At 52.9% G+C, this 22435-nt stretch overlaps 1 protein-coding gene across 1 annotated transcript in view; it reads right to left on the bottom strand.

Annotated features, from left to right (window-relative positions):
• The window catches only part of NKD1 (naked cuticle homolog 1 (Drosophila)), a 111037-nt gene extending 91527 nt beyond the window's left edge, over positions 1-19510 (bottom strand). Inside the window, exons 1-2 of the mRNA XM_012733163.1 lie at positions 19469-19510; positions 19228-19331 (exon numbers count right to left, since the gene is read on the bottom strand). Coding sequence (XP_012588617.1) covers positions 19228-19331; positions 19469-19510 — 146 coding nt within the window. The remainder of the gene's footprint in view (positions 1-19227; positions 19332-19468) is intronic.
• Between the last annotated feature and the right edge of the window lie 2925 nt (positions 19511-22435).

Here is a 22435-nt window from a genome sequence, read left to right as displayed (position 1 = left end):
TTACCCATCACATTGGAAAAAATGAAAACAGCATGGGCCAGGAGGTGACAGGGACAGAAGCCCATGAGTGTGCCTTCACCTTCTGGCCTCAACCCAAGCAACACATTGGAATCTCCTGGGCAGCGGCCAATAATCCTGACGCTTCACCTCTGGGCGATCCTGACCGGTGAAATCTATCGTGGCAACTCTCTTCCTCTGGCCAATAACTGGCACAGAACCAGCCTTGTGTCAGCCCCGGCTAGTAAGAGGCGAGGACCCTTGGGGGTGCTTCTAGGAGAGGGACTGTCACCTTCAAAGGGAGACACGTGAGAGGGGTCAGTTGTTCCCTGTCCCCGAGTGGTGACACAGGAGCTCACAGGGGGTTAGCCCCCATCGTCAGGCTGATGAATGAGGTGCGGAGTTGGAGAGAACCAGCGTGGAGCCCCCTGCCGCTGGGCTTCTCTTCTGTGACATAATACACGGCCCAGTGCTCAGAGTCCCTGCTCATTGGTTCCTCCGGCTGTCCGTCCCTTACAGCCGTGGGTGTCGCCGTGGCTCCCAGAGAGCAGTCAGGAGCCGGGGGGCTGCTGCTGCAGGTGCCCAGCCAAGGTGCCTGGCCTGGGCTGAGAACTTGCCAGCACTGCAGGCTTCTGGCTGCTTGAGCCCTACTTGTCCAGCTCAGTTGGAGCCTGGTACTTAGGGGCATGGGGTGTGTGGAGCCAGTCTCTGGGAGCTCACAGGTGAGAAGGGCCTCAGAACTCTCCTGGCCTCACCCTCTCAGGGTGGAGCAAGAATGGTTTGTTTCCTCTGACCTCACAGACCTGGCAGGGAGGTCAGAAACCCTGGAAGGGTGATTTCAAGGACCAGACTCTCAGGAAACTGAGGGCTGCCCGTTTCGAAGGCAGGTCTGCTATGAAAACAGCAGTGGCCCCGACCGTGAGGGCAGGGAACACCTGCGCGCAGCCAGGACACGCCTGGCCGCCTGGGCCCCTTCGGCCTGTGGCCCCCTGGACTGGTGCAGCCAAATGTCTGCTCCGTCCCCACACCAACGGGAGGCCCAGGCCCTGAGGTGCCCATTCAAGGTGAGAACAGGACAGGGCCCTCATTCCCGGCCTAGAGGACTCAGGCGAGCTAGAGGCCAGTAGCTGGTCAACAGGACCTCTGACTCCTCAGCCATAAATGGGAATAAATAACATTACATGCACACACCCCTAATAAGCAGGTGTCCTGGGGTTCCAACCCGCAGCTCCAGAGTCACCTGCTGCGACCTCACTGAGGAAACTTAGGGAGTCCTCATTCCTCTCTGGATCGCCACGTTGCTGACAACCAGAAGGCCTGTGTGCGTGCCAGCACCAGCTCCCCTGCTCTCAGGGGCTGGCCTCCCCTCCAGGACACCCCCAGACATGCTTTGGCACTAGCCCCCAGACTGCTCTGCCCTGGGCCAGCAGTGGCCAGGACCCCTGACCCTGGGAGTGGCCCTGGCTCTGAGCGCTCAGCTTTCTGGAAGAATAACTCCATTCTTCTTGCCCATTGCTGTCCCCAGCTACCCCAGGCCACTTCCTCCTCCGTGCCCCTGTAGACAATGCCCCAGGGCCAGGCCAGACTCCTTCCTCCTGCCCAGCCCTCCCTAACTAGGCACAGTCCCCACCCCCCTCACCCCCAACCAGCGCCAGGCATCTGCTATCCTTCTGGAATCTGTGTCAGTCAGAGCAGGGGCAGGCAGACTCCAGCCTCAGAGGCTCAAACCTGCTGATCCCCTCTGGACACCCCCCCTCCGCACTCCCTATCCCGCCCCCACCCCCACCCGACCCAGGGGCTGTCCAGGTTGCTTGGGAAACCATTTCAGGTCATTTGAGATGATTAGGAGTCTTGGTTTTGTTTAGAGGGAAACAAACCTTACTCTCAAGTCCATCAGCACTCTCTGGGGGGCCTGGGTGTGGCGGGCACCTCCCAGGGCTGGCTCTTCTCGCTGCCCTTCTCTGCAGCATGGCCATCCATGGGGGAGTTCCTCCAGAGCTGGCACGGGTCCGGGTTGGTGGGCTGGGGGGACATGCCTGCCGAGCACCCAAGGACAGACTGGCCTCTGAGCACCGGTCCTCTCCAAACAAAGGTGTCTCACGGCTGCACCGCTGACAGCATTCACGCAGCAGCCCGCAGTGTTCCGTTTCCGAGCGGCCCCAGGAGACCGAGGGAAGACCCAAATGCTGGCCCTCACTTTCTCTCTGTCCTCCCCTGGCTCCTCCTTCCATCCTAGAATCCTGAGCCATTATTACTGTTAAAATAGGACATCAAAGGTTTACAGGCTTGTCATTTTTCAATCTAGACATCATTTATTGGAGGTGGCTATAAAAGTTATTTCTCTTGTTGTAAAATTCAGACAATATAAAGCACAGCAAAGAAAGGAGAAAATCACCCGTCATCACTGATTGGGCAGGAAAAGACTTGTCCTTCTTTTTCTGTCCTTGGGAAGGAGAGTGGCTAGGGCTCTGGGTTCACCCTCGGACTCCAGCCTGGGCCGGGAGCGGGGGGCGCTGTCTGGGGTCCCCTGATCTGTGGTCCTGGTACCATGTTCCAGAGGAGGCGGGGAGCTCTGTCAGAAGAGGGGTTTAGCCAGTGTTGGCCGGCCTGTCTCTCTCGGACAGACGCTCCCAGACACTGGCTATCTCCAACATCAGACCTCCCCAAACTTGCCTCATCAATATGCTATTGCCAATTTTTTAAATGGACAACTTGAGCCCAACATGGACATTGAAAAGAAATGAGCGTCTCTTCATTAGCCCAGGATACACAAGAAGAGAGATTTAACCTCCACAACAAGGCCTGACTCAGAGAATAAGCCTTACAAAACACCTGGGTGCTGCTCTTGCTTACTTTGGGGGGGGGGGGTGATGCAAGCCCGAGAGGAAGGACTGGAGTGCGGAGCCAGACTGGGACATGGGGGCTCTAGCCTCTCTGGGCCTCAGTTTCCCCACTTTCTGGAGTTCTTCTTGCTTAAAGATCTGAGTTCCCATCATGCCCACCGCTGCTTTCTCTCCTTCCTCAGGGAGTGTGTCACAGTGATCCCCTGCCACCCCACCCAGCAAACAGAAAGCCTAGGGAGACGGAGAGTGACAGCAGGGAGCAGGGGAGAGCAACAGGCCGGAGCAGGAGGGAGACCAGGCCACAAGAAGAGGCAGAGTTAGAAAGGGAGGAGGCAGGGAATACCAGAGGAGCGGGCTCATTTCCCATGTGGTATCGCTAGGCACAGGGACCCTGTCCGTTAGGCAGCGGGGTTAGTTCACAGAAGGGGGGATGGAGGGAGTGAGCAGAGCCCCCCGGTTTGGCCTGCCTTCCCTGGCACACGGCGTCCCTGCGATCCGACTGGACGGGACGGGCTGCGGAAGCCTCAGCTGAGGCCGCTCCTCACAGAACAGGGGATGCCTCGTGAGAGCACAGGGGGGCAGCACCCGCCCCTCCAGCACCCTCCTTTCCATCAGCCCCCTGCCGCCTCTTCCCAGCATTGCTGCACCCGGAAATCTAGCCACACAAATAAAAGGGAGCAATGGGTGATGAGAGTCAGGGTGAGGCGGCCTTGGCTCATCTCGCTTACTGCATGGAGAGAAACTGAGGCAGAGTCCCCCCCCCACCCCCCAACAAGAGAGTGAGCTGAAACAACAGCATTTCTATTCACAACAGTAAAACACTGGCGGAATCCGGTCTCCCAGCCCTCACAGCAGCATTGAACGAGAGAAGTAGATGCTGGAGCTGAGAGGTGTCCAGACCCCGGCGCCTGAGTGGCAGAGTCACTGGGGAGAGGTGGCTCTGGGGGCCCCTGGGATCATCCCACATGGCCCAGTGGTTGGGGTCAGAGCAAAGTCTGCTGGCCTGAGAGTCTCGCTTCGTGCGTATTTGTCAGCAGTTAGATTTTCTCTTCTTTCCAGCCCCTCCGCCCCACCCCCACCCCTCCCAGCAAATGGATAACAGGAAACAGCCAAAGCTTCTCAACTTTAATCTTCCCCTCTCTGGCAAACTGAAAAATCAAACGATAATTGTCTGGGTGATCTCATTATTGTCAACAAAATCCGAGCCTTGAAGTCCGAATCCACTGAAACGCTGACACATTAAACACAAAAGGAAACTGTGCTTGCATGTTGTTCAATAAATAAATAAGGCTGGCGGGAGCCCGGCGCGGGCCTGGCACGAGGAGGGGCAGCTGTGGAGGGCTGGGAAGGCCGGGCGCTCGCACCTGACTAGGGCCTCTGGGGAAGACCAGGTCCAGGCCTGGGGTGGACGTCCCTTCCTTCCTGACTGCCTCAGCCCAGCCCTGCAGGAAACAGATGGCATCTTCGCGGGCCAGTGGAGGAGTGTGTGCGCTACTTACAGCCCCATCCTATTTACAGGAGAGGGGACATAGGCGCCAGGAGAGGTGAGGCCCCCTGGGAACAGCACCGTCAAGCAGCGGTCACAACCACCAAGGACCAGGGAGAGCTGGCGCGGCCGCCGGGTGGGCGCTGTGGCCTGGCATGGAGAGAAGCCGTGAACGAACAGCCCGCCTCTCTCCTGCCCCTTCCTGGTGGCTGGATGTCCTGGGGGTGCCTCCCACTAGCCAAACCACAGCAAAAGTCAGAGAGGCACGATGGAGAGATGAATCTCGCTGCAGCTCAGAGCAGGATCTGGAGGGGTGCCCGCGACAGCATGCTGCACCCCGCCAACCTCACCTTGGATGGGACGATTGCTCCCTACCTCCACCTGCAGATCCAGCCCTTAACAAAACCACGCTCCAGGTTTGGGGAGCAGGCCAGAGGGACTTGTTAAGGGGCAGGCTCACATTTAACTTCAGGACGGGGAGCCTGGTGAGGAGCTCGGAGGACTAGTGGGGAGTCCTGCCACACGGGGCATCGGAAGAGAGGTGCCCCTCGTGTGAGCACCTTCTCTTTATTTTGGGCTCCTCTTTCCTGCCATCATCGTGATGTGTATTTCGGATAGACCTTCTGGCAAGTGGGGGTTGGGAAGCTGGAACATGGCGGGGTGCCTCTCCCCTGCTCTTACCCCTAACTTTGTAAGTCTGCAGGACAGACCAGGCTGGAGGAGAGGGCCTCACACAGGACCCCTTTTCTCTGCCCCTGAGGCAGCAGCAGGAGCCCCCAGTTCTTGCTGCCCCAGCCACATCCTGGTGTGTGAACCTGAACAAATCTTTATCTCCTCTGGGCCTCAGTCCCCATCCTACAGGGAAATGACACTGTGATCCTGATTTCCACCAGCCTGAGACCCCCAATTTAGGGCCGAATACCCCCTTACTCTGCAGAGCCCTCTCCCTCCCAATGTCCTTCTATCCCAAAGAGGGAGCTGGCTGCACTGAAGTTAAACTGTCCTCTAACTGTGAGAAGTCCCCTACACACCCTCAGTTTTTGCAAGGAGCCTCTCGTGTGCATTCACATTAGGAATTTTGCAAAATAGTCCCTCCATTTGCCTGTTCAGCCCCCCCATGAACAGAGGGAAGGAAGGAAAACCAGGTGCCCTGACCCACTCCTCAAGCCACAGACGGCCCCACCCCCTTTCCCCTCACCTTGTGCCAGAGCTGCATGACTTTGGGAGATTCGTTCATCTCACCAAGCCTCAGTTTCTCTCTGTGAAGTCACGCACTAAGAACGGCTACAGGAGTGATGTCCAGTGAACTCGCTGCTGGGCATACGGCATACCTCTGTCCACAAGAGCTGCCCAACACCAGCCTCGCACTGCCCATCCGCAGGCCTGGTGCGCTGGCTTCCTCTGCAACACCGGATGGCTCTGACACCGGACTGTCCAGCCACTGAGGAAGTCTGCCGCACTTTATTCCCCATCTTTCGTCTCCTCACACACCAGGAGGAAAAATCCTCCCCAGGAGACTATGGAAATGAGGCTGGAAAATGCAAAGAACTGCATGCTTCTAAGGAACTAAGAAAATATGCTTATCTTTTCATCTATCTGTGCAGAGTCGCTTTGAATGGGTTCTAAACTCTTTGAGGGTAGAAAATAAAGGCAGGACACTAATGCTTATTGAACACTCTGGGAGCCATTACGATGCTCTCCGACGCCTGCCTCGCCTTTCCTCCGGCACATACAGAAAGCTATATGGTCCGATGCCCTTGCGGGAGGTGCAGCCTTGGGATTAGCTCTGGCTCATTAAGTAAGAGCAAAAGTGTTCTGTCCGATTCTTCAGTTAATCCTTCTTTGGCCACATGGAGGCTTCCTGTTGAAATGGTGGAACCAGAATTGGGTCTTCCGGCTCATGTGCCCTGGAGTGGGTGTGGGTGTGTGTGTGTGTGTGTGTGTGTGTGTGCTGGTGTGGGGGGTACAGAGAGGAGCGGAAAACTCTATGAGAATGAAACATGAACTTGTATTGTGATAAGCCACTGAACTTTGGCAGCGCTTGTTACTGCAGCTGAGCTTTTCTTGGACTGACTAATGCAAGCACTGTGATGTGCCAGTATTTCACTCGCCATATCCTTTCATTTGATCCTCCCTGTAAGTCTCGAGATAGATTTTATTATGATCATCCTTACCCAGAGAAAACAGACAAGTTCTGTCATTATCTAAAGTCAGTAAGAGGGAGACCTCAGGGCAGAACCACGTTCGTTTCCTCCCTCAGCCCCAGATCTTAACGAATAGGTAGGTTCTGATCCCCCAGAAAAGGGCCATTTGGGAGTTAGGCATGTAAATGGCCAACTCAATGCAGAGACATCTCTGTTCAGTTTGGGTCTTTGTCGAGTCACTTACAATCCTTCAAGTGTGGACTTCCAGCGTCAGGGAAAAAATGTTCCCAGCTAAAAGTAGCTACACCAGAGGGTCTCAGCCAAAGCCCAGCTCTAGGCTGGCAGACCTCTCCGATGGCTTGGAATTCCTGCTGGCCAGGGTTCCACTGGCATAGAAGTGTTTATACTCGCCTCAAATTATCTCTCCCATGCCTTCCAGAGCCCAGCCCATATTTGGGATGGAAAAGGGAAAATAATTCCCAGTGGAGATTCAAAAGCATCAGAAACATTCCACAGGGGCTGCAGCCTGTCTCCACATGGGCTGGGCCCTGGGCAGTCACATCTCCTGGTCCCGACACCTGGGCCCATGCCCCAGAAGGTGGCCCGCTTACACACTAATTCAGAAGGAAGTGGTTTCTGGGGGGCCCTTATGAGGCCGACACACCTCTATGACCAATGAAGGGCAAGGGGTGAGAAAGCAGAAAAGATCCAACTTTTGTTTCTGTCTGTTGTCAGTGGTCTTTTCTTTCCCCCTTCCGGGAGACGCTCCTGGGAGTGTGATTGGATTGTTCTAGCTGTGAGGAGCAGAAACCCCAAACAAAGGTGACTTGGCAGAAAGAAGACTTTTATGAGGCTCAGAAGCAGGTCAAAAAGCACAACATGCTGCTTGTGGCAAAAGTACACACACCACACACAGGAATGAGGCACCTAGGATTCAGAGCAATGTTTGAGGGTGCTACGGGGTGAGGAAGGGGGGCCATCAGAACAAGGGAAGCACATTGGAGGGAATACCTGGCAATATTCTAGCTTCGAGCTGAGTGGTCACAGGCTTTGGCTATTTTAATAAATGTACCAGTAGCTGGAACCTCCTGGTGGCCCAACAGGTTAAAGCGCAGCACTATGAAGCTGTCCGCAGCCACTGCAGCACAAATTCAATTTCTAGCCAGGGAGTGACCCACAGGGAGCAGCAGCCCTCTCCTCACCTGCCCGCTAGCGGCTCCCCTCAGCAGTGTGTTTCAGTCCATCGGCCTGTTCTGCAACCCACTCTGTCTCTGATGAATCCACTCACCCCCCACACCTCGGGCCTATACTCTAGTTCTTGTATGCATACATAAATCATTTTTTTAAAATGTAATTGATTAGATTTTCAAAAAAAAAATGTACCAGTGGCATGTCATGAGTTAGGTCTATGATTAAGCCATCGTGTTGACTAACTTAGCTCTATTTTGAAAGGGCTCTAAGTAACAGTCAACACCTAGACCTCTCCTAAGGGCGCCCTGCTCGCAGCCTTTCAAGTATATAAACGCTCTCACCTCACAGCAGGCTTATGGGCAAAGGGTCTTATTTTAATTCCCTTCTACAGGTGAGAAAACTGAGGCAACAGAGGAAAAACACCTTGCCCGGGGCCACACAGGCAGTAAGGGGTGAGCTGTCAGTGTTCAGGGACTTGTTTTGGCCACTGAACTCCTCAGGATGCTAATTACCTCACACGCCAAGTTCCTTGATAAACACCCACTCTAGCTTGATAAATCCATCACTAATCTTTAAAATCCTAAGTCAAAGACATTCAATACACCGAGAAAACCGCTAGCTTAGCCTACCTTCATGTGCTCACAACGCGTCCATGTGCCTAGAGCGCACAAAGTCCTCAAACCCAAAGCAGATCTCGGAATAAAGAGCCGGAACCTCGGGGGTGCATCGGGGGCTGTGCCAAAAGTGGAACACAGTCTCTGGAGAGCTGTCTCCTCCTCGGGAGCAGGCCCCAGCTCCTGCCCAGCCTCACAAGAATGTGCCACAGCGGGAAAGGACCACAGCTGGAAATCAGTGCGCGCGCACGCGGGCTGCTTTTGTTCCCCATTGTAAGTCATGACACTTCCTTGAGCCATTGGAAGTTGGGGCCATCTGTAGTTATAGACCCAGAGCCAGGGCCGCCGTGGGGTGGTCTCGGTGACACCCTCAAAGGTGCCATCCTCCTGTGCCCTCTCCCCTCCACGCTCCCACTGTCACACTGGCCCCCGAATTTGCAGCATCCCCATGCAGTTCTGCAAAAGGAGGCGTTGCCTCTCAAGCGCGTGCTATGAGCCATTGGTGAAGAAATCCTTCTCCAGCTCTGACAATGGTCAGATCTATCTGACAATGGCCCCATCAGGACCGTGAATGAAGCTTAGAACCAAACTCATGATCGCCCACCATAAAGGGCTTATAATGTTCGCCATTCACCTCTCGAGACTGTCAGGGTACGTTGTCTGGGGGTCCCCTTCAAGGCTGAGAGACAAGATGCTCAGCGTGAGCTCCCTGCAAAGAAGGCACACTTGTCCTGCTTTGCTGTCCCCTGCACCTAGACAAGCGCCACTGAGAGGCAGGCCCCCAGCTGGACAGACCAGCTGTGCTCACAGTGCCCTGCAGAGGGCAGAGGCGTGGGCTGGCCCTTAGTCCAGGGGCCGGCTATGTGTGGCCTGCACCTCAGGCCACAGACGATTGGCTGAGAGTTAGTCACCTGACCTAAGGAAAGTTACATCATGAATAGATCTCGTGTTGGGTGCCAGGCAACATGACTGGACAGCTGGGGGTTATGACGACATGACTCTGAGGCCCTTATCTTGCTCAGTGGGGAACAAGCTCTTGATCAATCAGTGATTGGCCAGCCAGTCACCATGGACTCTCTGACCATAGCCTAGTTCTTCAGGGTCTCAAGATCCACCAGAACCTCTAATCCATAGACCCCCAAAGAAAGGGCCAGGTCTGGGGACTCGCAGTTCTGAAGGCATCTGCAACACATCACTGATGCTGCACCAGAGGATTACTTCAAGTGGAAGGCCTTGAGAATCCCTGTCTTGCATCCTCTCGGTCCCTCATGGTAACTTGAAAGGCAGCTTGTTGAGGGGTTTCAAAAATGTCATGTCTCTCTTGGCTAACATCTCTGAGTTTTAGCATTTCTATCCAGTCAAAATCTTCCAAGAGAATCTACTTCAGGGCCTATCTCTGATAGGAATGGCAAAATCTGGCATACACTCTACCACACCAAACCAGTACCTATGGCAGACATCACTAATTGATCAAGAGTTTGTTCCCCACTGAGCAAGATAAAGATCTCAGAGCCATATTGTCATAGCCCTCAGCTGTCCAGTCATGCTGCCTGGCACTTAATGTGAGATCTATTGACCAGCTGACATCTACACTCACCTAAAACACTCTGGGATCTTGGGGAAATCACTTCTTGGCCTCGACTTCTTCACCTATAACATAAAATAACTTTTATATCCCTGCCAGCCATGTCTATAAAAGTGAAGTCTATATCGCAGATAGAGGGAAATTCTGTTGGTATCAACAGCACTTCCACAGACATGTTAGTGTATTTTCTGGCAATAGACCTGCCTTCCCTATTTTTATTTGCATCAGAGTGGGTCGTGAAGTGGAGGAGTTGATTGGATTCTGGCCAGTCAGGTCAGCCATGCCCTCTAGGAGCCATTTCCTACTTTCCAGAAGGCCCTAGAGCCAAGAGAGCCTAACACTTCTCTTCAAAGTAGGACATTCCTGCCGCACTCATCACCTCTCTATGGGAAAGCCAGGCCTGACAGGCCTGCCACTCACCCTATCCCCTGCTTGTCCCACCTTGTCCTGGAGGGCCCAGTTTCCTGCCAGCAACCAAACTGTCCTAGCCACTCAGCTCCCAGCCACCCAGACAGGGATGCGTCCGAGGCAGGGGAGAGGACAGGGCAGCCCACTCGCCACCAAGCACTATAAAAGAGAGAGCATTAAATCTTGGCCTCCACCAGGGAACTGCCTTAATTAGGGTGGCGCCGAGCAGGACGCCATAATTAACTGTGTGTCTGTATTTCCATCCCAAACACCCATTTCCAGTGCTTTGTGATCCAGTCTTCTAAGAGAAGCTCAGCCAGAAACACAACACCAACTGCCTGAAAGGGGAGGGTGGCCAATTTTCCTTCCTCTTATAGATCCATTTGGGTGAATATCTGGAGAAGGGAGCTGAGGGTCCTTCCTAAAAAGCATATTAATTGTGGGCTCCACTCTCCTGGTTCTCCTGAGTCCTGAAAGCCAGGGAAATGAGAGTTGGGTCAGTGCAAGTCTAAGTTTTTGGATATCATTACTGCAGGATTTGGGGAACCAGCTCTAGGGATTGCCCCATGTTGTAGACTGGGCAATCAGAGCATTCATTCCCTGGCTACAGTGATTAGCCCAGAGCTGGTCCTGTGACTCAGTTGGTCCTGGGACCAATGAGAATGCATGACTCCGAGTGGCATTATTGGGAAATGGTAATTTGCTTTCCACTGGTGGTGTTAAATTGGTGGGGGTCTGTCTGGAGTTGCTGGGGACAATGTGTGTCACCTCATAAGGACAGTGCCTGAGACTGAAGCCAAGTTGAAAAAAACATGGAAAAAAGCTGGAAGAGATCAGAAAAAAAAGGGGAGGGGCTGATGACATCCTTTGAGCAAATGACTTTAGCCAAACCTGGAGCAAATGTCCCACAGACTCTGAATCAAATGAGCAGCAATAACCCTCTCGTTTTCATTTATGTCAACTTGAACTCAAACTTGCACCTTAGAGACACTTAGCAAAACCAGAGGTCACGAGATAGAATTTATCCAATGCACTGAACACACACACACTCTACGCCATGATGTTTCAGGCAGCGAGGAGAGGGCGCAGGGCAAAAGTGGGTAAGAATGGGCACCCAGCTTTGGTGTGCTTCTGGCCCCCTGGGGAAGGGGACACATAGGGTCAGCCGTAACTCCTCGAAGCTGTCTTCCTTGTGAGGAGCTTGGATCACCGTCCCAGAGCAGAATGCCATGCCTTTACTGGCCAGCTGCCGGGGTGCCTACCCTCCCAGCTGATTACAGCTCCTTGTTCTCCAGTGATGTGTGAGACAACTGTGGTCATAATAGTGGCCATACGCCCAGACCCGCACCTGAGGCCATGTCCCAACTGTAGGGATGGGCGCAGGAGTGAGCGTGCAGCCCAAGGAAACCAATCGATCCTGGAGTTTCGCTGGCACGGAGTTAGTAACAGGATTTGGGCCAGCGTGGCCAGTCGGGGAGACTTTCTGAGCATGAAGCCAACATAGAAGAAGCCAGGATAGAAAGATTCAGAGAGAGTGTATCTGAGCAACAAATAAAGTGTGAGCGCCTGCAACCAGATGCACCTGAAACCCATACTTCTCAATGGCTCCCTCTGATCTTAATTCTGCAATTATAAACTAAAGAATGTTCATTAAGTGTTCCAGAACAGAGCACTCCCTATGGGCAAACCCCAACGCATATTTCATTCTTGCCTTGGGGTGAGCCCTAGACTCACCTGCTGAGTCACGCACCATGCTGCCTGGACCCAGCATTTGATGGCGCTTTCTGCTCTGCAGAAAACGTTTCTTCCCCAAGTGCCCCATCCTCCAAGGCCCAGCTCCTAGGCTGCCTCCCGCAGGAGACCCCTGAAGGGCCTCTCCCTCCTCTGCATACCTAGAAGCTCCAGCCACTGGCACCCATCCATGCCCACCCTCAGCCCCCACCGTCCCTGTGGGCCAGTGACTCTCAAGGGAGCCGAGATATGGAGCTTCCTCACGACCTCATTTGAGCCTGGACCCTTGCCTGAACCCTAATCCCTTGCCAAACCTTTCAGTCACATGCTCTGTTGCATCAATTAATTACAGTTTCCCCTTTGATAAGACTGAGTTGGGCTTCTGAGTGTCACAACCAAAAAGCTCTAATGTGAGTATGTTTTTCCTGATTACAAAAGTTAACACATACTCTTTGTTCATTTTACTTTTGTCGGACTTTTTTTTTTCCTCACATACCCAATAAGATAAACAGAACGGAAATAAAAATGACTCTTAAGCCTACCACCCAGAGACAATTCTAAACATCACAGGGTAAATGTCCTGCAAGACTAGGCTCCGTGAGTCTCCGTGCACATGTTGGTTTAGGTGAGACAGACGCTCTACCCTGCTGGGGAGTTTCTAAGTGGACACGTCCACAGAAGGGGCACCGATCACGAGGGGACAGCTTGGGGAATTCCACCACGCCGTGTCACCAGCGCTGGCCTCGAGATACGGAGTTGCTGAGGAGCTTCAGATCTTGTCGGGCTCATCCTGCAAACGAAAAAGCCACTGCCCTTCCGGGACTAACCTCCTCAGCTCTTGATGAGCCGTGCATTCGTTTCCCGTTTTTTGCAGGGAACACCCCGTATACACGTCATTTTGCAAACTGGGGCTTATGTCCGCGGATAAGTTCCTAATCATAAGTAACATTTCTCAAGCCCTTTCTGCCAGGCAGAAATGCTTTTTATGGATTAGCTTCCTTAAGCCTCCAACAATTAACTGAAATAGAGCCTGTCATTGTCCCCATTTTACAGAAGTGGGGCTGTGGGTCACAGGGCAGGCACATTTTGCATCTTGGTTCATAGTTGCTAGCTGCCCTCCATACGAAGATACCAATTAATTCTCCCTCCCACAGCGGGAAGAGCGCTCGTCCAAAGCTAGATACTGTCAATTATTTTAATTGCCGGTCACGGTCAAACTGACATCTGAAAAATTGGAGTGTGTTATAGATATTTCTTCATTTCTTTCATGTTGTGGAGACATCAAACATCTTGCTTCCTGTTTATCAGCATCCATATTTCTTTCCTAAGTCATCTGTTCATGACTTTTGCCTACTTTGCATTCTACAGAGAGGATTGTGTTCATTTTTTGCACACGAAGGTATTCACTTTTCGCCTTTCAGCTATATTGCATCAGACATGGACCAGTTTTGTTTTTTTTAAGTCCAAAGGTGATTTTTATGACATAAAAGGATGTGTGAAGCTTTCTCATGTGTATGACATGATCATCCATCCTGTCCTCTCTGAGTCTCTGTCACATGGGGAGGGCCGGGTTAAATCTGTGATGTTCTAAATGGGATTCATATGACTCAGGGTCCTGAGATTCATCAAGGCCCTTTGGCGAGATGGGATGAGTGAGGGGGTCTGAGTTGTCTCTTTCTGGGGTTCCTGGTCCACTCATGGCATGGTTCAACCTGGGTGTTGGGTGAGGTGTCTATCCTCTGCTTTACCCAGCAACCAGCCACACTGAGGCCTCCGCTGGTTCTCTGGGGAATATTTTAGGTTTTCTCCATCCCTCTGCCCTTCAAGCCCTAGCCTGACCTGGCGAGGGATAGGCCAGCCCAGCCCCACCCCAGAGCGGGGTGCATTTGCTTCTCTTGAGTGCCAGCATCGCTCATACAGAGCCCTTTGTAAATCAAAGCATTGATCAGGGTGCTGTGGGTTAGGATAAAGCCCAGGGGGTTATGTCTTGGTACCACACTACAAACAAGCCCAAACCAGGCATCAGAAGCCCTCCGGTACCATCTTCTCACCAACCTCCAGTCTTCCTCCTGGCCTCTGTCCCTGTGCCCATGCTGGACACTGTCCGCCCAGTTTCTGGACTCATGTCCTTAGATTCTCCCTAGAAGTTTTCTGTGCCTGGTTGGTGCGGCCAAGCTTCCATGGTCCCTTCTACTCCTGCCCTGAGACCTACTCAGCCAGACTCTGAATGGGATCCCTGGTGTCACCCCAGAACCCAAGCATCCCCGAAATCCTTTCAAGGGTTCCCCTAGTTAAAATTATTTCTAAAATAATCTTGGGTCAAATCCTCGTGCCCCAAGAGATACGGCATGTCTGAATCCCAAAAAATGGTCCATGTATTTGGAAAAAGGGTCCTTGCAGATGTAATTTAGGGCCTTGAGATGAGGCGCTCAGCCTGATTCTCTGGGCGGGCCTGAACTCTGGAGCTAGTGTCCTGACGAGGCGGCCGTGCAGGAGAGGCCACGCGAAGGCGGAGGCAGGGACAGGAACTGTAGGGCGCAGCTGCAGGCCTGAGCTGGGCAGGGCCGGGGCCAGAGTCTTCCCAAGAGGCTCCGGGAGACAGCACCCTCCTGACAGCGGACTGCAGGCTTCTGCCCACAGAACTCAGAGAATACACTGTGCTGCTGAAGCCGCCAAGTCTGTGGTAACGTGTTACAGCAACCACAGAAAACTAACACAAATACTAAGACGCCTTTTGCCTTTTTCACACTATTCCCTCATGAGTGTCCAGGGGAGTTTCCAGAAGCTACGTGACAAGTGATCTGGGAACGAAGCGAATGTGGAAGAGACAGGAGAGTCCGGCTGTCTTCTATTAAAACAGACATTAGGGGAGACACAAAATGTTCCTTTTCTCATCAAATCGTTTTTGTGTGGGAAGATCTTTCCCTTAAAAAAATTCTATTGATGTTAAAATAATTAGAATAATAAATATTTGTTAAATTTCCTGTTTTAATTTCTAATAGAGCAAATATTGAAAGCTTCACCCCACCTTCACCCAATCAATTTTAAGACTGTAAAGAAGTTCTGAGATTAAAATGCTTGAGAACAGCTATACTAGAGACTATGGGTCTCACCCCACCTCTGACTCTTGGTTCTACTCCTGCAACGTGCAAACCCAGGCCGCATGTGACTGCTGATGAAAGGCGCCCAGCTCACTGTAGGGTAACCAACAAGAGAAATAGATCACCACACAAAACAATGAGCCAGGGTTGGGGCTTCTGGGTTCACTGGTTCACCCAAACATGTTCCTGCTGTCCTGCTCTGTCCCCTTACAGACCTGGTTCTCCTTGTGGCCACAGAATGGCTGCAGTGGGGTCATGCATCACACCTCCACACACCGACATCCAAGGCTATGAAAAGGGAACATTACTGAGGCCTCTTTTAAGATGTCAAGAAGGACCCTACCCCTGACTCATGCTCATGCCTCTTTGGCCAGAATCGCACACAGGCCCACCTCTGCCGTGAGCACGGCTTTCTACGATTGGTTGACCCCATTCAGGATGACCTCTGTGACTTAGAGGAGGCCAGCCTCTCCTGAAGACATGGCCGTTGGACTGGGATTTTACTAGCAAGAAACAGGGACCAGGCTGGGGAAGGTGATCACAATACACAATTGTAAGAGGGGGATTTCAAATTTGGAAACAGGCAACTGTGTCTCCCACCGAGGCTCTCTGCTCCTCAGTCAGGTGCTTAGGCCGTAGTCCACAGTGAGGTGAATGCAGCCCCCTCAGCCCACTGCAGACCTGCAGACCCATGGTGCCACAGCCTCTCAGTCTCTGGCCCCTCGCTGCAGCCCCAGCCAACCCTGCCCTTCACTCTGGGACTGTTTGACATCAGAGGCCTCGTGTGCCTTCCTGCATCAGTTTTGCTTGGAACCCTCCCTGTCCACTCTGACAGGTTTGAGTAGCTTTGAGTGTCCAGAAGATGATTCTCCCAGGAAACACCCAGAATGTTTTATAAAATTCCCTGTGCTTTTCACATGAACATTCAAGGTCTACGTATTTGCTCTCTAAAAATCAGCCTATGACAGACACATGTAAACACACACAATGGTCAAGAGTGACTCAAGTTCTGGAATCTTTCTGTTGCCACTTAGCTGCTGTGCAACTGTAGACATTTAACTTAGCCACTTTTAGCCCATGTTTCTTTATTTCTAAGATGAAGATAACATTCCCTTCGCCCTAGGACTGCTGAGCATTAAATGAGATGGCACATGTACAGTCTCAGAAATTGTCATGCCCATCAGTGTTGCCTCCACTCAGTGCAGCGCCTCAAGGCCTGCAGTCTGCCTTAGCAGCTGATACTTGCAGTCCCCCAGCAAGTCAGAGGGTCAGGGGTTATGTTCCATGTTACAGGTGGGGTAACTGAAAGACAAAGAGGCCAAGTGCTTTGGCCAAGATTCCACAGGCCACTCAAATGCTCTGGTTCCCAGGTCCTCAAATGCACAGGAACCCCCAGACCCACACACTTCCCTGACCTCCTTACAATTGTGTACTGTGGTCACCTTCCCCAGCCCCACCCCTGTTCCTTGCTAATAAAACCCCAGTCCGAAGGCCATGTCTTCAAGGAGTGACCCGGATGCTTGGCTACCAAAGACCATGAAGGGTTTTGTGGGAATCAGCGCAGGGCCCACACCTGTTCTCACCTGGCCAGGAGTAGCAAAGGCGAGCGCATCAGGAGCGGGAAGGAGAGAGGCCTCTCCAGTACACAGTACAGGGCAGGAAAGCAGCTTTTTAAAGACCCATGTAAGGAGAGACCTTCTGAGAGAACAATCCAGAATATAGACATTAAAAAGACAGATTTATCCGATGACATAAACATGTCTATCTGTTGTAAGGCAAAAGATACCACAAACAAAGTTAATTGGACAAACAATAAATTGGGGGAGACTCTCTATGGCGCAGAAGACAAAGGGGCACCAACTATGATATACAAAGAGCTCTTACAAGTTGAAAAGGAAAAGGGCAAACAACCCAGAAGAAATTATGGCAAAGGGTATGAATAGGCGATTCACAGAAGAATGAAGGCAAATGGCCACAAACAAATGAAACGATGCTTGCACTCATTAGTGGTCAGGGAATGCAAATTAAGCTGACAAGGACATATCACAGAGCAAAGTTTCAAAGGACAATAATGCACTTGCTGGCAGGCGTTTAGGAAAATGTTACATTCATACGTTGTGACTGAAAATGCAGCTTATTACAACTTTTTTGAGACAGAATCTGGCAACACCAATTAAACCTTCAAGGCTTGTACTTAAAATTATAGAAAGAGAGACATAGATTCCCTTTGGCCTAGTAACCCCAGCTCTCAGGGAATTAAACCGCCATGTCCTAAGGACAAATGATGAAAGGTGTTCATTGAATCACTATTCATAACAGTAAAAATTAAAATAAGATAACAACTCAAAACACAGCGTGCCAGAGACTGGCCCAGAGAGGCCTGCTGGCCAGCCCTCCAGGGGCCGCTGGGGAAGAGTGGGGCTGGGCTCCAGCTAGTGAGTGGGGGAGCCGTGGTGAGTGACCACCACATGATGCCCTGCCAGGCCTTCCCCTTCCCTGCTGAGACCTCAGGCTGGAGACGAAGGAGCTGGAACCTCCACTTGGAGAGTCCTATCCACGGGCTGCCCACACTCACTGCTTTGGGGCAGAAATAAGGAGTTGTGCACTCAGGTGCTGCAATTTGGGGGGTTCCTGATGGCCACAGACTGGCCTAGTTCTTTTATGAATATGCAGACAGAACTGTTAGTGTGTGGTTGAGGGGAGCCCAGGCCCTCCCAAATTTGTATACTCTAAAGGGGTCTGTTCACCCCATGCACACAAAACACCCCAAGGTATCCATCCCCTTATGGATAAATTCCCAGCCAAATAGGGTTCTCCTGAAGTGGGGCCACAGAGGCCCAAACACCTGCCACATGTCTGAGGACAGGGAACCATGGGAAAAGAGTGAAAGGGACCAGGCGTGTCTGGAAGGAAAAGAACAAAACTGAGGTACAAATCAAGATAACAGCAGCATTGTTACCTTCACCAGCCACGACTCCTCTAAGGGTCCCTATGTGGGTCTTCGAGGTGCCTCCTCTGAGACCCCAAGTCCCCCGTGCAAGTCCAAACCCCAAAAGGAAAGCACCTCCTCCTTCACATGTCCCTCCCAGCCCACCTGCTTTCCATGTTACACAGCTTCACCTGGCCGCTCGCCCACCCCCGGATCTCCAGCCCAGGGTGGAGGTGTGTAAAGGGGGGCAGGGAACTGGTCTGTTACAGAATGGTGTCCAGCAGGAGGAGATGGCTGACCAGACGATGGCCCAGCAACCCTAGACTGCTTAGCTCAACACTGCGAGAATGAGTGAGAGCCAGGCCAGGGACCCGCAGAGCCCGGGAGGGGCGTGTGATGCGGAGAAGCTCATGAAATATAAACCACATATCAACCATGGGTGGAGAAGGCCTGAAAGCACATGTGCGCAACGGGTGGGGGGCGGGGGAAGGGGGGGGGCGAGTGTGTGTGGGGTGTGGGTGTATGTGTTTGTGGGGGTGGGTGGGTCAGTGTGTGGAGGGGTGTGGGGGGGCCAGGATGCACGCGAGCGATCAGGAGCGCAGTCTACGGCTAGCTAACAAGCGCGGCTGGGACAGGTTAAGTGCCCCTCCGTGTGAGCACAGTTCCTCTGAAGTCACCCAGCACCCCAGCTGGAGAAGGGGGAGGCTGACGCTCCTCCCGCTGGCTCTCACGCGCACCCTGCCCTTCTCCTCTCACTGACGTGATTTCAGGCCCCACAGCTGACACGGAGGTCGAAGCTTACTTAACTGCACCCGAACCTGCAACAACTGTTTTTCTCATCGGTCACACTGGTTGGCGTCCTGCCTCCCTGATCAAACCTTGCCACACGGGAGTCACCTCAGGCAAGTTTCCTAACCCCTCTGAGCCTCGCTTCCCTCGTCTTAAAATGCTGTTAGACGGGCAAGAGCGTAATGAAATCCGTCTTTGCTCCGTACCCCGCTGCCTGGCAAGGAGGCCCCTTGTGCTTTGTGCCCTGAGCGGGAACAGTCTCAGTCTGAAACCTGGGGAGTGTGGCCCTGATGGCGGGGGTCCAGGTGCCCACTGACGTTGCACCCTCCAGGACCACGGATGGTGAGGGAGACGGCCCTGCCCATCTGGGTCAGCAGCCGGGATGCCAGAGCCACTGGCTCCGCTTCACCTGGGCTCTTTCACCTGCACAGGGACCGGCACAGAGTAAGCAGCTGCTCCAAATGCAGTCGCTGAAGGAACGAACTTGAGCTGCACGGAAAGGCCTGCTGCTCTCTGTAAGAACCCAGAAGAGCCCAAAGCAGGGCTCGAACAGATGTTTGCATATTGATGTTCACAACCTCTTATTCATACCAACCAATAGTTGGGCTGACCCAAGGCCAGCGGCGGATGAAGGGGTGAACTGAACTCACCGACACAGAGAAGGTGGTTGCAGGACTGGAGCGGATGCGCATGGGGCTGTGTCAGGGAGACAGAGATTCGGTCTGGGAAGACGGGTGATGACAACTGTCACACATTAAATGCACGTAGGCCACTAAACTCTATACTTAAAAATGGTTAGAATGACAAAGTTTGAGTCCATTTTACCATACTTTTCAAGGTGTACAGTGTTGATACTGAACTTAGGTAGTTATAAAAATAAAAAATTTAACTATTTGAAACTGTGAAAGAAAAACTGCCCCTTTCATAATAACGACACACAAGGAGACTTGGGATCAATCACAAGAGTCACAAGACCTGAAGAGATGTACAAAGTGTTCTGAAAGTGGAAATAGGCCATGTACATGGAGGAACACAGGCAGTCACAGAAAGGCAATGATCCCAACGTAAGCTGTGATTAGTAAGATAATGCCATTCCCACCACCATCCATGGCACTTTTCATTAAACTCAGTTGGTGCTAGGAAACCTCTGGAGTGCCACGGTGGAAGGAAGCACACACTTAGCAGAGTGGCTCTCTATAAATAAGCACACGCAGGTAACCAGGACCAGGTGAAGGAGGACCCCAGCCCGCTAAAACCACCACCCCTAAGGGCTGCCCGTGAGCTGGCCTCTCCTTTAACTGACTGACTTTGCCTGTGGAGACTCTGTCTACACGCCTCTTGCATGTGCCCTTTTCTACCTGGGCTCTCACACACAGCATCATGCTTGTGCAGTCCATTCATGATGCTGCCTGACGCTGCCTCAGTTCTGTGTTCTATTCCAACATCTGGCTATCCCACCATCCTCTTGTCCACCCTATCGTTTACACTCACTTGGGTGGTTTCCAGTTTAGAGATATTACAAATAGCTGGTCTTTTGATCTTCATTTATGGACAAATGTTTTGGGCATCGTCCTAAAATTGGGACGATTAGGTCATTAAGAAAAAAGATTTAAAAGAACAGAGAATGTTTGGTTGCGTGGAAAATGGCAACGGGGTCTCACTCTACCAGAATGAAGATAAATTATAAAGCCGTAGCCCTGAAAGGCATATCCCCCAGTACCGACACGCGCACGAGAGCATAGCCAGCAGGCACCCCGCGCTGAGGCACACCACACACACGACACACAGGCCTGCACCACACACTCCACCAGTCAGCACAGACAACTCAGGGCTGGACTTCCCAGACCAGATAACTGAGTGTCGCGGTCCCTTTCAAGTGGTACCAGAGCACAGGCCTGCAAGTATCCAGGAGACGGCTGATGGAGAAGGGAAGAAGAGAGAAAGCCCTCCCCCCGCCCCCACCGCCCGTGGCTTTAAAGGGAGAACAAAGTGAACGGGATCAGAGGGTGCAAGGTGATGGCAGCGAGGCTGAAGCCATTTATCACTGCCAGATGTGTGAAGGGTCAGGCTGCGGGGCATGCTGGGAGTGCCAGCAGGAGTGCCTGGATCCCAGACGTGGCGAGAAATAACCTGTCCAGTGAGTGAGGGACCAAGGAAGGACTGCCAGGGCCCTCCGCACAAAATGACAACATGCTCTCTTTTTTGTACAGGCCAGAAGGGGCTGGGGGCCAGGGCAGAGACAGCGGCAGCTTAATAAAGGGCATCAGTCAGAGCGCTAAAAATACCCTCCCGCTTGCCGGCAGGCGCACCCTGCATCTGCCCGCGGGCCTCCTGTGCCTGGACGGGCCTGTGACACAGAAGGACAAATGTTTGCCCAAAGAGGCCTGGTGTCAGGAGGCACGCATGGTCCTACTGTGACACCTGCCCTCTCCAGCCTCAGCCCTCCAGCTCCCTCTAACAGGCATAACCCCAGGAGAGAAAAGGGGTCATGAGTGTGTTGGGGTGAAGCCGAACCTTCTCTAGCCTCTAGGAGAGCACAAACACGGCCCCTTCGGACAGGATGGCTCCGAACCCAGAGACAGCCAGATTTCACAGGGGATCCCAAGTCTGAGGGGGGTCCCCCATTACCGGCCACGGAAACTCCCAGTCAGCTGAGGAGGCCCCACAGGCTCAGTTAAGCTGCTGATCTAGAACCAAGAAATACCTCTGCTCTGCCCAGCCCTCACCCCAAATTCTTACCCCTGTCCTCAGGGCCATCCCAGTCTATTGGGGGAAACTTTGCTTCTGGCTAGAAGCCCCGAACTGACAGAAGCCTCCCTTCGCTTCCGGCCTGGAAGAGCTCTAGTCAAATGGGGGGGTACGGTCTCCCCAGACAGGTTCCCACACAGGGTCATGGCAGACTTCTGCCAACATGTCTGCACAGCCCAGCGCTCCTCAGGTCTCCCTCACTGGGCTGGGCTTTTACAACACAGCTTTCTGCAGACAACGGGCAGGCCTGGGGCTCTGAATTTCTAACACCATCAGGGTATGCGAATGCTACTGCTGTCTGATAGGGGGATGAGCTGTAGCCAGGGTGTTGACAGCTAAGTTCTATTGATGCTGTATTGAAGGAAAGTGTGGGGCTGGGGGCGGCCTACCTGGGAGCTCCTGTAGGAAGTAGGGTTGAAGCCGTGGGGCAGAGGGAAAAGTCTGGAACCAACCTGCCCTAGGTTCAAATCCCGACTTTGGCATTTATTCGCCTGTGGCCGTGTTTCTTGACCTTCTCCAACGTAAAGGGGAGCCCGTGGAGCACTGCGCATGCCTGGCACACACCTGGCCCAAGGTGGGGGCTCAAAGGTACCAGCTGCTGCTTTCATGGCTAGCAGTAACCACCTTGCCCACGCAGGAGAGCCAGGGGGAGAGGGAGGCTGCGAAAGTGGGCCCAGAAGCGTGGGCAGGTCCATGGCCTTCCGCAGCCTCAGTTTCTCCCCCTGTAAAGTGGGGATCCAAAGCACTGTCAACCTCTGCAGATGTCGTGAGAGGTCCGGAGGACACCGCCTGGCACACAGTAGGCACTCAATGAGGGCTACCGGATGGGGGGGCGGCGCCGGCAGGCAGCCCCCCGGCGGGCCGGGGCC

Source organism: Condylura cristata, unplaced genomic scaffold, assembly GCF_000260355.1.
Source record: "Condylura cristata isolate star-nosed mole 26May11 unplaced genomic scaffold, ConCri1.0 scaffold00039, whole genome shotgun sequence".
Classification (NCBI taxonomy): domain Eukaryota; kingdom Metazoa; phylum Chordata; class Mammalia; order Eulipotyphla; family Talpidae; genus Condylura; species Condylura cristata.
Note: the sequence above shows the minus strand (reverse complement) of the source record. Positions and strands in the feature narration are given on the sequence as shown.